Source organism: Neoarius graeffei, chromosome 7 (assembly GCF_027579695.1).
Source record: "Neoarius graeffei isolate fNeoGra1 chromosome 7, fNeoGra1.pri, whole genome shotgun sequence".
Lineage (NCBI taxonomy): Eukaryota > Metazoa > Chordata > Actinopteri > Siluriformes > Ariidae > Neoarius > Neoarius graeffei.
In genome coordinates this window covers 62851403-62866340 of record NC_083575.1, presented here as the reverse complement: position 1 = coordinate 62866340, position 14938 = coordinate 62851403, and the positions used below count along the sequence as shown (strand labels likewise).

At 41.4% G+C, this 14938-nt stretch overlaps 1 protein-coding gene across 1 annotated transcript in view; it reads right to left on the bottom strand.

The window, feature by feature from the left end:
• LOC132889575 (inositol polyphosphate-5-phosphatase A-like) overlaps positions 1–14938 on the bottom strand; it is a 363076-nt gene that overhangs the window by 194971 nt on the left and 153167 nt on the right. Inside the window, exon 4 of the mRNA XM_060926225.1 lies at positions 11420–11507. Within this exon, the coding sequence (XP_060782208.1) occupies positions 11420–11507 (88 nt within the window). The remainder of the gene's footprint in view (positions 1–11419; positions 11508–14938) is intronic.

The window sequence follows — 14938 nt, the reverse complement described above, 5'->3', positions numbered from 1 at the left end:
AGGATCACATACAAGTTGCATATATTTGTTAATGTGAACGACCTCACAAAAAAAATCGGATTTCACAAAAAAATCGGAATTGAGCATTAAGCCTTGCAGTGTGAACGTAGTGTTAGTGCATTGGGGGAATCGTTACATGGCTAACACTCAGAACATGGTAACCAAGAAGAGCCTCTCAACCTTCCAGCATGGTTTTTTTTTGTCGGTTGGTGGATCATTATAGATTACAAACTGCATCTTTAAAGCATTTCTCTGCAATTTATACGCAACAGGGACTTTAAACAACCAGAACTAAATCTGTGTTCAGAATCAGAATCAAGTTTATTGCCGAGTACGTTCTCACATCCAAGGAATTTGCTTTGGTGATTGGGGCTTGAACAGTTAAAGGCGTCGTGCGGTAATTTCAGCAATCAGGCTATATCATGTGTCAAAATGTCAGGTTTGGTGGGTTATTCAAGCCCCTCGGTTTCCCGCGATCTCAGTGTCACGATGCGCCCGCTACAAGCATTTAAAGTTGACGCGCACAGCCAAATTTAGGCAGCCAGCCGTTAACTAGGTCAACTTATGTGTGACGTCATACCAGTAACCTCCCTTGGGTGATGCTGGCCTGTCCCCATGTTTTCTCTATGGCGTGCGTTTACCAGAGTTGTTTACATTGCGGATTTTGTGGATTTATTCAGTTTGTGGATAGTTTTGAACACTCAAAACACTATGAAATGATGTATTAATATTCTGTGATACAAAATGCCTAATCGGTGTATTGTGCTTGGCTGTAACAACAAACACTGAACACTATTTGTGACTGTTATCAATGGATCTGATTTCAAGGTCATGGCTAGGTATTGATAGAAAAAATAATTTTTTTAAAAACACATTGTGGCAGCGGGGGCGTGGTCAAGCGCCGGTCTGTGACAGGATCATTACACCTGACGGTAATTAACCTGTGTTTTGTGTGTTTTCCCAGTAACCGCGCCCTATTTAAGGAGGCAGAGGGAGAGCAGAGAAGAGCTCATCCCGGGACAAGAACACAGTGTGTGTGTTTCGCTATCAGATTAAAACTGGCGGTTATACTGAAGAGTCTGGCAATAAAAAGTCTATTTGCATCTGAAGCGTTGTCCTGCCGTCCTCTGTGCTCCACCCACACTTCAGAGAGCTCTACGGTGGTGCCAAAACCCAGGACAAGGTGGAGCACCAACCTCGCAGCCCCATGGAATCCTCCCCGTTCGCGGACCTGGTCCACGCCCTCGCCACGGCTCAGCAAAGCCAGCACCAGGCGCTCGTCACGCTCCGAAAGGAGCAAGAGCGGCGCTTCGAAGCCCTGGTGCTGGCCCAGCAGGAAGATCGCGAGGCGTTCCGGCATCTCGCGTCGGCGGGGTCCACCAGCACCCCGGCCTCGGGCCCGTCTCCCCTCACCGTGACCAAGATGGGCCCGAAGGACGACCCCGAGGCGTTTCTCACATTGTTCGAGCAGGTCGCCGAAGCCTCGGGGTGGCCGATGGAGCAGCGCGCGGCGCGCCTCCTCCCCCTCCTGACGGGAGAGGTGCAGCTGGCCGCGCTATAACTCCCCGCCGGCCGGCCTACGCGGACCTTCGCCGGGCCGTCGTCCAGCGCGCGGAAGTGGCGCCCCACGCGCTGGAGGACGGCCCAGCGAAGGTCCGCGTAGGCCGGCCGGCGGGGAGTTATAGCGCGGCCAGCTGCACCTCTCCCGTCAGGAGGGGGAGGAGGCGCGCCGCGCGCTGCTCCATCGGCCACCCCGAGGCTTCGGCGACCTGCTCGAACAATGTGAGAAACGCCTCGGGGTCGTCCTTCGGGCCCATCTTGGTCACGGTGAGGGGAGACGGGCCCGAGGCCGGGGTGCTGGTGGACCCCGCCGACGCGAGATGCCGGAACGCCTCGCGATCTTCCTGCTGGGCCAGCACCAGGGCTTCGAAGCGCCGCTCTTGCTCCTTTCGGAGCGTGACGAGCGCCTGGTGCTGGCTTTGCTGAGCCGTGGCGAGGGCGTGGACCAGGTCCGCGAACGGGGAGGATTCCATGGGGCTGCGAGGTTGGTGCTCCACCTTGTCCTGGGTTTTGGCACCACCGTAGAGCTCTCTGAAGTGTGGGTGGAGCACAGAGGACGGCAGGACAACGCTTCAGATGCAAATAGACTTTTTATTGCCAGACTCTTCAGTATAACCGCCAGTTTTAATCTGATAGCGAAACACACACTGTGTTCTTGTCCCGGGATGAGCTCTTCTCTGCTCTCCCTCTGCCTCCTTAAATAGGGCGCGGTTACTGGGAAAACACAGGTTAATTACCGTCAGGTGTAATGATTCTGCCACTCACCTTCCCTGGCTCCGCCCTCCTGTCACAGACCGGCGCTTGACCACGCCCCCGCTGCCACACACACGTGTTGTGTTTCTATGTATCAATCATTAATTGTACAAAATGATTTTCATATATTTATGTATTTGTCATATCTTTCTTTGTCACATGAAGTGTTGTCTTGATAACACGTGGCACATAATTTTAGCAAATGGATGACAGATTAATTGAAAGATTTATGCCACAGAGCTGCCTTTAACTAATAATTATCACTTATTACTGACGATTGTACGTTTACTAAACAATACAATACAAAGCTCAATACTCCCAGCCTATAACATACTGAATATCAAGTTAAAATCAACCGCAATAAAAGGAAAATGATGAAAACTGGAATATCAAGGGGTCTACTGTATCAGAAGGCCCACTGCATTTCGCGAGATCGCAAGGTGTCAAGTTGCTAGAATTCAATCTTTCTAGCTATACTTTCACCCCCTACAGCTATCAGTATTACACATAATCATAGATTAATCACACAGCATTCTAATTCAAGTGAAAATGGTCTTTAAAAATACACATAAGTAGTGATTTAGTCAGAGAAACCAACCAAAACAAGTCTTCAAGTCGCCCGTCTTCGTTTCTGTCGTCGTCAGAACTGTCCTCATTTTCTTCTGAAGATGAGCGCTCAGGTTCAAATCTGTAATGCTGGATACCACCAGGACATTCAGCTGTCAAAATCTCTACTTGTGGGCCATTTTCTTCTTCTGTATCGGTAAAATCAAAGCTAATTTCCTCAGCATCGCTCCTATTTTCTGGTGTGTCCCTCATTGCAACTGCACCGAGTGGTTACTGGTATGACGTCACGCAGCTGTTCCATTGACCGAGAGGGGGCGCTGCGAACGCGGAAAATTTCAAGTGATGGGCATGATCAAATAAGGACCGATTACAACCGCGGGAAGCTTTTGAAAAATCGACGGTCAATTTATTTCGAATCTCGAAAGCATTCTGGTGCAGAATAATGCGACTTTTATCGCCACTGCGTGACGCCTTTAAGATAGAAAGATTTAGCAAAGACAAAAGTAGCTGTGTACATCGAATAAAAAATAAGAATAATCTAAAATATAAAAATTTGAAAAGGTGACATATTTAAGGGCTATAAGTTGTTGAAGTCCAAGCTGTACACAGTACGTCCTGGAATGTGCAAAAATAGGTCACATGATGATGAAGAGTCAGTGCTAGGGAGGAATGCTGGACAGTCTTTGGCTAAGACAATGTCTTTTAAAAAAGCAAGAGAAAATAAGCTAATGAAGATGCATTAGAAGATAAACTAATCTCAGAGGAAGAGTTTGTACTGTTGTCCGATGCCAGCAAGTCCATTAACTTGGATTGTTATGAGCAGAGTCTGACATATGCTCAGAAAAAAATGTAATCCATTACAAGTGCCTGATCAAATTGTTCTGAAGTCACTGATGGAATCGTGCAATTATCCAGTGTAAATATAATTCTAATTCAACACGCATTGAAACATGAAATTAACTTGACTAAATTTTTTTGCAAGTGCATCAAATTGGTGTTTTTGCCGTTGTAGAACCACAAGCCACTGATGCTTAAAGTCCCTTAAAATACCGTCTTTGATACAAAGATGATGTCAAGAGGTGATGATAGGAAATTGTGGGCCCTGATTGGTCGAGAAATTCAGACAGTTTCTTGAAGATCACCTCAAGCGACTTGACAAAATCGTGGCCAATCACTTCATCACCGTAAGTGAGGAAGAATTACACATTATTGGGGGGGAATGCTGTTCCTAAAAGCACTAAAGATGCTACAAAGTTTGGTCTAAAACTATTCAAAGGTAAGGTGGAATTGTGATTTATTTTATCTATTTCAAAACAAAGCATTTTATTTGAGTCGGCATAGATACGGTAAGTGAGAAGTCTGCACACGCCGTTATTACATTTGCATGTCGCTTTTGAAGTTTGAAATAAATTATTTTTAATACAATTTTTGAAATAATCACCCGTGTCATCTCATCTTATTATCTCTAGCCGCTTTATCCTGTCCTACAGGGTCGCAGGCAAGCTGGAGCCTATCCCAACTGACTACGGGCGAAAGGCGGGGTACACCCTGGACAAGTCGCCAGGTCATCACAGGGCTGACACATAGAGACAGACAACCATTCACACTCACATTCACACCTACGGTCAATTTAGAGTCACCAGTTAACCTAACCTGCATGTCTTTGGACTGTGGGGGAAACCGGAGCACCCGGAGGAAACCCACGCGGACACGGGGAGAACATGCAAACTCCGCACAGAAAGGCCCTCGCCGGCCACGGGGCTCGAACCCGGACCTTCTTGCTGTGAGGCGACAGCGCTAACCACTACACCACCGTGCCGCCCAATCACCCGTGTATTTATACTAAAAATAATTATCCACCTCAGGCTCAGTGAATATCTGTGAATAATAACCGAGACAAAGTCGAGGTTATTATTCACTGATTTTCACTTCGCCCTTCTGTGAATAATTGTGAAATATAACAGACAGACTCAAACATAAGCGACAAGCCTGGCTAAATGAGAGTTGAGGTAAGAAAGAGAATGAGCAGACTGCTCATGTTAGCAGTCTTCAGCGAGCTGCTCAGGACACAGACACACTGCTGGCCTCCAGCCATGACTGAGATAAAGTTTCACGGCCTGACAGTGTCTCTTTCCCTTCCTTCTTGACAACATCTGCTGCTGTAACAAATGTTTCAGCAGCCCAAACACAGTTTACCCGAGGGAGATAGCATGCCTGGGTTTACTCTGACCAGAGCACACACTGAAAACGTGACGGTGTACACGACCAAACACACGTGTTTATGTCCACGCTCATGGAAGGCTTGACTGATTTGCACAGTAAGGACAGCAGCTACGAAATCAAGTTTTAACATCTGTCCATTAGATGAGAATATTCACCTGGATTTGGCACAAATATGCAAAACTCTAACGCAATATTTCAACATCAGTATTTACTGCGAATCTGTCTAATCCCGTTCCCAGAGGAAACGTCAAATTCTGTGGCAAATCAGACACGACACTCGGACAGATTACGCTGTCACACAGAGCCGTGTTCATGTCACTGCTCAAGACCCACAATTCCTGTCACATGATAACGTCTCATTCTCGGTCCAATTCAGCCGCCTCTTATCTGCCAGGTGGGAATGAAGACGGACATGTTTCCAATTAAAACGTCTGGGCGAGACAAAGGCCTTCAAGAGCTACGGCTTGCTTTACTGCAAGACGTGTAGGTTGGTTTAAAAGACATGTAATAGGTCATGTAGCTATAGAGAGAGAGATACGCAGACACATACGGTGGTAATAAGAGGCAGACATTAGTGCACATCATTACCCATGGAACCCTGGGGCCCGGGGCAGAGGTGGATGATAAATATTAATAGAGTGGAACAGGGTTGACGGCAAGCAACGTGATCTGCTCGCCTTTCCCTAATTGACATTTTACCTGCTGTATACCTTAACTAGGCTGTAAAACACAAGCCCCTGTCACTCAGCGCTCACTCGCCCCTCACTGACAAGAAAACGGGCTTAAAATTAATTCTATTATTAAGAAAGATGCACAGATAGACAGACAGACAGACAGACAGTGAAAGATTTACTTTATTGATCCCAAGCTGGGAACTTATGTTACAGCAGCAAGTTATCACACATTCAAAAAGACACACTGTACAACGAAAAATGAAATGAAATAAAATAAATCCCCCCCCAAAAAAGCTGACTTTACAATATACAGATAAAAATGCAACCATAAAAAAAATGCATAACGATGTACGTGCTTCGTACAGGTGAATGTGCACTAATAGTGCTCAGAACAAGAATTGACATGAATGAAAATAAGAAAACTGCAAAAGTGGCAGTATTGAAGAGAAGATAAATAAATAAAAACAAAAACCTCTAAAAAGGTGCAAAATGATGAATGGCAGTAAAGAAATAAGCTCGGACAGTGCAAAGTTGCAGGAGGACTAGGGTTATAAACAGGACTAGTCTATCCACGTTCACTGGATATGAGCAATCGTGCGCTCTGATTGGCTACTCGACTACTAGGCTTATCAGCTCATATACCGTGAGTAGAGAAAAACAAAATGTTGGATCGTGTTGCTGAACCAACCGAGGACGAAATAAAAACTGTACTCGAAAACAAAACCAACAAAATATGGAAAAAAAGTATTTGATAAGAACATACATGTTTATTTTTCAAGAATTATTATCATCGCATTTTTCACAAATTGCTACCGGTCATTTTGCCGGTTTGTTTACATTCTAAGCGGAAATGATTTTGTCAAACGTTTTGGATGAAGTTTTTATTTATTGAGTTTGCAAAAAATAAAAATACTCCGTTTCTCAAAATCCAGTGAACGTGGACAGAATAAAACCAGTTATTCCATTCAAATCTCGTCGTACATGGCTTACAGCCAACTCAGTGCTACGCGCCTCGTCAGCTATCAGCTCATGTACAACTCGATTTCGTGGGATAACTTAACTATACAGCAGAGAGGTCAGATTATTATTATTATTAGTAGTAGTAGTATAAAATATTACTGAATCAAACTTCAAGAATGATCTAATCAGAAGCCCAGCAACTAGCGATTATTTTGATATTTATCTGACAAGCTGTCATGGCAAATTATCAAATGCTTATGTAAATCACTTGTTTTGTTTATCAGACACCCAAACTATATCCACCTGATATTCCATGTACAGTGGAGCATACATGTCAACCTTTGGTCAATCAAACCTGCATAACCAACCTCCAAAATCCGTATTTCCCTTATAAAATCCTTATAAGATGCAAATTAAAATAATTTACCTAAAATTTGAATGATAATTAACAATGATATATCCAAGTTACTTTTTATTCAATATTAATAACAATAAACCTTCAGAATGAATACAAAGCTCCAATGTTTGACAAAAACACAAAGTGTCACTCTAATGTTCTGAATTGTACTCCATGACAGCTTTTTTAGCACTCTGCACCAATACCTCACTAGGCTGCATGTCACAGCAAGTGTCTGTGTTGATCTTGCCGGAGTGCCCATTCAGAATCTTTTCAGTCGCTAGTGAAAGTCGCTCAGGTGGAAATACGCATTTCAGACAAAATGTTACTTCACGGTTGGCGGGATTCTCGCAATGCGGTGTGCGCATGATCAGAAGTGGAACGAAGTCTCGCTACCACAAGATAACGTGCGATTTCATAAGACTCTTTACTGGCTGTCTGTGGTGTACAGTACGTTTGTAAATGTTATGCGCTCTTTTATCATCGTGGGAATTGATTATAGCTCTAAATAAATATTGAAGTTTTTTTAAAGAATCCGTATAACTTTATTTGTACGCCCGTATACTACGTTTATTGAATCAAATCCGTATAAAATACAGACATTCCGTATAGGTTGACATGTATGGTGGAGTCCAAAAGTCTGAGCCCACACTGAAAAATCTGGGATTTTTTTCCCCCCATTTTCCCCCCAATTTCTACCATTTCTCAGTCCCTATTTAAATGTAAGCAAATTCGTGATATCGATCATGTTCATTTCTTTGTACAAAAGGTCAGATTTTCCTCGCCACTAATCTCTTCTATTGAAACACGTGTTCATACGACACTGATGGATTTGATCTAAAATGGATCATAAGGTTTTATGCAAGCTTGGGAGTCCATGCTAGCTCGAGTGCCCGCTGCCATTAAAACAAAATGGGGACGTACCAAATACTAAGAAACTCTGAAATTCACCTAAACCTTTCAAATATTCTACTTTTCACTCATCAATAATATAGTTTGTAATGAAAATGATGTTAAATCAGAAAAGAATGTGAAAGAGAAGCATTTTCACAAGTGCTCTCAGGCTTTTGGGGCCCAATATATCTTGACTGGTTCCATACACCCTTCTGCAACTATATTTCAGCCTGACTAACAGTCCTTTAGGAGAGGCTCTTGCCCTGGTTCAATTCCACCTAGTCAAGTTCAAAATAAAGGCAGATAACCACCAGCTGACTCAGAGTTTAAATTTATTTTCCTTGTCGTGTTTACTGAAGATGAATCATTTTCACTGGAATCAACTCCCAGCACCTTCCATGTGAACCGAAAGTACCATGACTTGATATGGCTCACAACATACAGCATATTTAATTAAATATCTATTTTTGTATGTTAAGGAAATTAAATTAAATGTAGTACGCTCAGTGCTACTGGATTAAACAAGATCAACTGTGAGCTACTTACGTATCCCCCTAAAGCTCTCACTTATCAGAATGCAAGCAATCGAAGGAACAGGACACTTATTATGAATGTTGACTTCAACAAATAATGAACCCTGAAACAAGTAAGTAAAGAGCCGTGTTCTCCCCAGGGATTTCAAACAGCGTCCTGGTAAACGGTCATTGTGAAATAGCATTTTGCTTCTTGAAATAGCATCAAAATCCACCCTATATGTTTCATAAATACATTCAGTCGGTAAACAGGAAGTCGATGTGCGACAGACCTGAAGGTGGTACAGAGGGGATAGAACCCCAAGCTGAAGCTCGGTACCAAATATCATGCAGTTGTGATTTGTAGTTGCTGAGGAAAAAAAAGTGTTACAAAAATTTTGTAAATCCACCCTGTACGTTTTGTAAATACAGGGAGTTGATGTGCAACAGACCTGAAAACTGTACACACGCTATAAAACCCCAAGCTGAAGTTTGATACCAAGTGGCTATGATTTGTGGTTGCTGAGAAAAAGGGTGTTTCGGATGGAGGGAGGTACGGACAGAGGTAAACCAGTATATATATATATATATATATATATATATATATATATATATATATATATATATATATTTTTTTTTTTTTTAAGAAAAAAAAAAAAGTTCTCAGGTACAGTGAGTGCAGTTTGATAAGGAAATGGGCTGTAGGTTTTACTGAGCATCTTACAGAAGCAGCCCCAGTTCTTCTGGATGCTTTGACTGTCACACTCGCTTCTTCATTTTGCCCCAAAACCCAGCAGCCTTCATTACTTCATCTGAAAAGTGATCTCTTACACAATATGCTGCTCAGAGACAAACATTTATTTTCTTTAACATTTAATTTTGTGCTGGAAAACTAATGTTTGGACTCTAAAATATTTTTGTACTGACTCAATGTAGAAGTCATAAAACAGAAATCTATAACAAACTTTGTATGAAAAAAATAGGTTGCTCATTTTATATACACAGTACACACAATGTATATATATATATATATATATATATATATATATATATATATATATATATATATATACACACACATACATACATACACACACACACGTCCTGCTATTTTTAATGAGAATAAAAGTCTATAGATGTTCCGAGGCTGTTTTTGTAGTTTAATGATCATAAAATGGCTTATTTTAATGATTAAAAGTTAGACGGTTAAAGGAACACAAATTTATCCCATAGCACTCGATTCTGACTGGTCAGAAGGTTTTGACTAAGTTTCTATCACAGCAAGACAAACCACAAGTTTATAAGAAGGTGCTTTTCTCATACTTTATCATTTATATGCACTAGGACTGCTAAATTCACTGATAATTACACATAACCTATGCCTAATAATAAAAGAAAAAAAAGATGCTTTGTCATTGAACACAAATAAAGATAACTGTTGATACGGTGAAGTTTTCTGACATTTATTTAACATTTATGTAAGGAGTCTCCAGTGCGAGCACCTTTTAAAGCTGCCCTTTTAAGTCTTCAGGACAGACGACTGTTGGAGGAAAATAAACACCACCACGTTGGTCATGTTTTATTCCTTAGGTACTCCAATATTAGACATACAGAGGGTTTAATCAGGTAGATTACCTGAAAAAGATGCACTTTGATTTTATACCTTCTCCTAGGTTTTTGGGGTTTGTCTCAGTGAAGAGTGGAAAAAGAGGCGAACACGCTGCCCCAGGCAACACACCACTCGGGCCTACAGTACCTCTGCTCTCATTATCTGGAAATTGACAGCTTGACCAGACAACAAACAATTACCCTCGATTGAAAAATCGAAACTGGGAAAACCAAACACCACATTGTCGCGGCTAAATGGCACACGCTTTGTATGACTAGACTATTGAGGGATTTATTGACTGTGTGATACACTGGAAAATTTCTCGTTGTTAAGCTGCTATATTGTGATTGCACTGCGACATCTCGTGAATGCATCGTCCTGATGAACTGAGGATTCGGCGTGACGTGGTTAAAAACTGCACGCCTTTATTTTATTACAAGAATGACTTGCACATCGCTGCGTCCGATGACGCCAGTATTGTAAAAGTCAATGCTGTGTTAATTAATAATCCATATATTGTACAGCCTTAACAACTTTATAAGGAAAGAGGGTAATAAGGATCTCACTTAAGAATCTGGTAGCAATTATATCAGCTTAAGTTATAGAATATATATTTAACTTGACTAAAAATGATTTTTCTTACGGCCATGTCTGGATGCACTTGGTCTATCTTTGGTTACAATAAGCAAATATTAGTAGCAGTCTGCTGCCATCTTGTGGACAGACTGAGCAACTGCATTCATTCTTGGCAAGTTAAGCCAAATTGACAGTCTGGACAAACAACTGAAAATGACTAATGTGTACAATTCTGTCACTGTTTGTATCATCTCAAAGAATAAAATTAGTGTGTGTACACTTTGTGTGTAGTGTGTAGAAAATTGCTCAATGGACCTTGGGACAAGACTCGCACATTGGGGGGAGGAAATGAACACACTTTCGTACATATACAGGTAAAAATAATTCTTCAAAATTATGTCCTACCAAATCAGACAAGCACCGGGATAAACACCAGCAAAACAAAAGTGAGCAGTACAACTCCGGCAGGATTTTATGCCTTTAAAGGTGCACTGTGGTATAAAGTTTCTAAAATTCCACAATCTACAGGAAACACGTACTGGACGTGGAAGTACATTTCAGCTGTTTTCAGGAGAAATATTTGTGAAAGGAGCGAATGAGACTGATCGCACAGGAACCTTGAGAATCCACAGTGACTCGTGTATTTGCAGAATAGAATAATGCCTTTAAAAAACCCTTACGATGATAAACTTACTGTGAAATGCTCCGGGGACTTGTAGTTCTCGTCGAGGTAGACACGGGCTCTGTTGTACTCCTTCATGGCTTCGCTGGACAGTAACTCTCTGACGGGAGAAAAGAAAAATCAGCTCCAAATTCATGCAAGTAACAGTAAACAAATGAAGCGCACAGTGGTATGAGCGTTTAGGAGAGTTTTCACTCCTTCATGAGTTTCCCCTGGGTTGAGTTGACCAAGAGAGGGCGCCAGTGAGCTCTCCAAAACAGTGTCTCCCCTTGCATGGGGAACACCTCTGATAAATCTCTATCAGAGCAATAGGACATACAGAAGACTAATCATTTAATCAGAGAAGGAAAAAGGTTTACATCATACAGGAGACAGGACTTTTGTGGACTACATTCACCAACCTGTGTGCAGTTTCTGCGCTAATGCAGCAATTAAAGTGGCATGAGTGTCGTTTATGTGCTTGAAAAAGGCAGAATTTCAAATAATAGTTAATACGTGTTGACACAAACGTTTCTGGATCACTAAAGAGAATGCACGTTAAGATAGGTCCCCCCAAAAAAAAAAAAAAAAAAAAATATATATATATATATATATATACACACACACACACACACACACACAGTACTCAGCGTAAATGAGTACACCCCCTTTGAAAAGTAAAATTTTAAACAATCTCTCAATGAACACAAACAATTTCCAAAACGACCTGGACGTCTCTGTGAGATGGTTGCAGTTCCATCTTTCTTAAATTTTTGTACCACTTTTGCTACAGTATTCTGACTGATAAGTAAAGCTTTGCTGATGATCTTTTGTGGTGTAAAGAAATTATTTTCTTTGGGGAATTCTGAAGAGACAAGTTGAGCATCACTCTCCATCCAGCATCCAGTCACTAAAAGAGGTCATTGCTGAAGAATGGAAAAAGATTGATGTTGCAAAATGTCACCAACTTGTTCATTCCATGCCTAGAAGACTTGGTGCTGTCATTAAAAATCATGGAGGCCATACAAAGTACTAGATGTAGTAGTTTTTGTTGTGGGGTGTACTTATTTTTGCACCACCCTAATTTGAGTCCAACTGAAAAATGTGTAATCTAAGTTTATATTATTAACCTTACTTTCACGTTATAAGTTAAACAGATGTTATATTAAACTTTGTCTTGTCAACATTTTGGAAATTGTTTGTGTTCATTGAGATATTGCTTAAAATGTTACTTTTCAAAGGGGGTGCACTCATTTACGCTCAGCACTGTATATATGTCTCCATGATACTGAATACAAGCAGTGATGCACATTGTCTTTTGCTGACATTTGGAAATTTGCGAAAGATTTAAATGGAAGCCAGCGCTGCCAAATGACCACATGTAAATGGTTTTATGGTCACTAAAGCTGTCAGAGTGAATTTTATTGTCCAAATGCAATTCAAAGTTGAAAGCAAATGCATGCAAACCCTAAAACGCATTTGCTGAACTTTTGGCCTAAATCTCTCCTGCATCATATGATGTCGAAAAAGAGCTCTCAGTAAACCCGAACATTTTCTTTTCAATTCAGATTTTCAATCCCTAATTAAATATTAAATAAATGAAAGTGCATTTCTCCAGCTGAATCTCAGATAGTGTGTAATGGGGCACTGTAGGTTCTACAACACTATCGTGTTCGAAGCTACCATGTGTAAGTTTAACTGGACAGCCATTTGTAATGTAGACTAAAAGTGTTGGAGGTGCTTAAAATAAATCTATTCATCAAAATCCATAAGCCCTCATGATTTTTACATGGATCCTGGGTAGCAGTAACACTTTTTTTTCTTTTAAATTCTATCCACATTCACTGGATATGAGCAATTGCGTGCTCTGATTAGCTGCTCTACTACAAGGCTATCAGCTCATATACCGTGAGTAAAGAAAAACAAAATGGCAGAGTATGTTACTGAACCAACCAAGGATGGAATAAAAAAAAACAGCAAAATATGAAATAAAAGTATTTGGTGGTAATATAGTGTCTTTTTTTTTTCAAGAATTATTATTATAGCATTTTTCAGAAATTGCTACCGTCATTTTGCCAGTTTGTTTAGATTCTAAGCAGAAATGATTTTGTTGGACGTTTTGTATAAAGATTTCATTCACTGAATTTGAAAAAAAAAAGCTCCGTTTTTCAAAAACCAGTGAATGTGGATAGAATAAAACCGTTATTCCATTCAAGCTCGTTGCACATGGCTTATAGCCAACTCGGCATTACACGCCTCGTCAGCTACAGTGGGGCAAAAAAGTATTTAGTCAGTCACCAATTGTGCAAGTTCTCCCGCTTAAAAAGATGAGAGAGGCCTGTAATTTATCATAGGTATACCTCAACTATGAGAGACAAAATGAGAAAAAAATCCAGAAAATCACATTGTCTGATTTTTAAAGAATTTATTTGCAAATTATGGTGGAAAATAAGTATTTGGTCAATAACAAAAGTTTCTCAATACTTTGTTATATACCCTTTGTTGGCAATGACAGAGGTCAAACGTTTTCTGTAAGTCTTCACAAGGTTTTCACACACTGTTGCTGGTATTTTGGCCCATTCCTCCATGCAGATCTCCTCTAGAGCAGTGATGTTTTGGGGCTGTCGCTGGGCAACACAGACTTTCAACTCCCTCCAAAGATTTTCTATGGGGTTGAGATCTGGAGACTGGCTAGGCCACTCCAGGACCTTGAAATGCTTCTTACGAAGCCACTCCTTCGTTGCCCGGGCGGTGTGTTTGGGATCATTGTCATGCTGAAAGACCCAGCCATGTTTCATCTTCAATGCCCTTGCTGATGGAAGGAGGTTTTCACTCAAAATCTCACGATACATGGCCCCATTCATTCTTTCCTTTACACGGATCAGTCGTCCTGGTCCCTTTGCAGAAAAACAGCCCCAAAGCATGATGTTTCCACCCCCATGCTTCACAGTAGGTATGGTGTTCTTTGGATGCAACTCAGCATTCTTTCTCCTCCAAACACGAGAAGTTGAGTTTTTACCAAAAAGTTCTATTTTGGTTTCATCTGACCATATGACATTCTCCCAATCCTCTTCTGGATCATCCAAATGCGCTCTAGCAAACTTCAGACAGGCCTGGACATGTACTGGCTTAAGCAGGGGGACACGTCTGGCACTGCAGGATTTGAGTCCCTGGCGGCGTAGTGTGTTACTGATGGTAGCCTTTGTTACTTTGGTCCCAGCTCTCTGCAGGTCATTCACTAGGTCCCCCCGTGTGGTTCTGGGATTTTTGCTCATCGTTCTTGTGATCATTTTGACCCCACGGGGTGAGATCTTGCGTGGAGCCCCAGATCGAGGGAGATTATCAGTGGTCTTGTATGTCTTCCATTTTCTAATAATTGCTCCCACAGTTGATTTCTTCACACCAAGCTGCTTACCTATTGCAGATTCAGTCTTCCCAGCCTGGTGCAGGTCTACAATTTTGTTTCTGGTGTCCTTTGACAGCTCTTTGGTCTTGGCCATAGTGGAGTTTGGAGTGTGACTGTTTGAGGTTGTGGACAGGTGTCTTTCATAC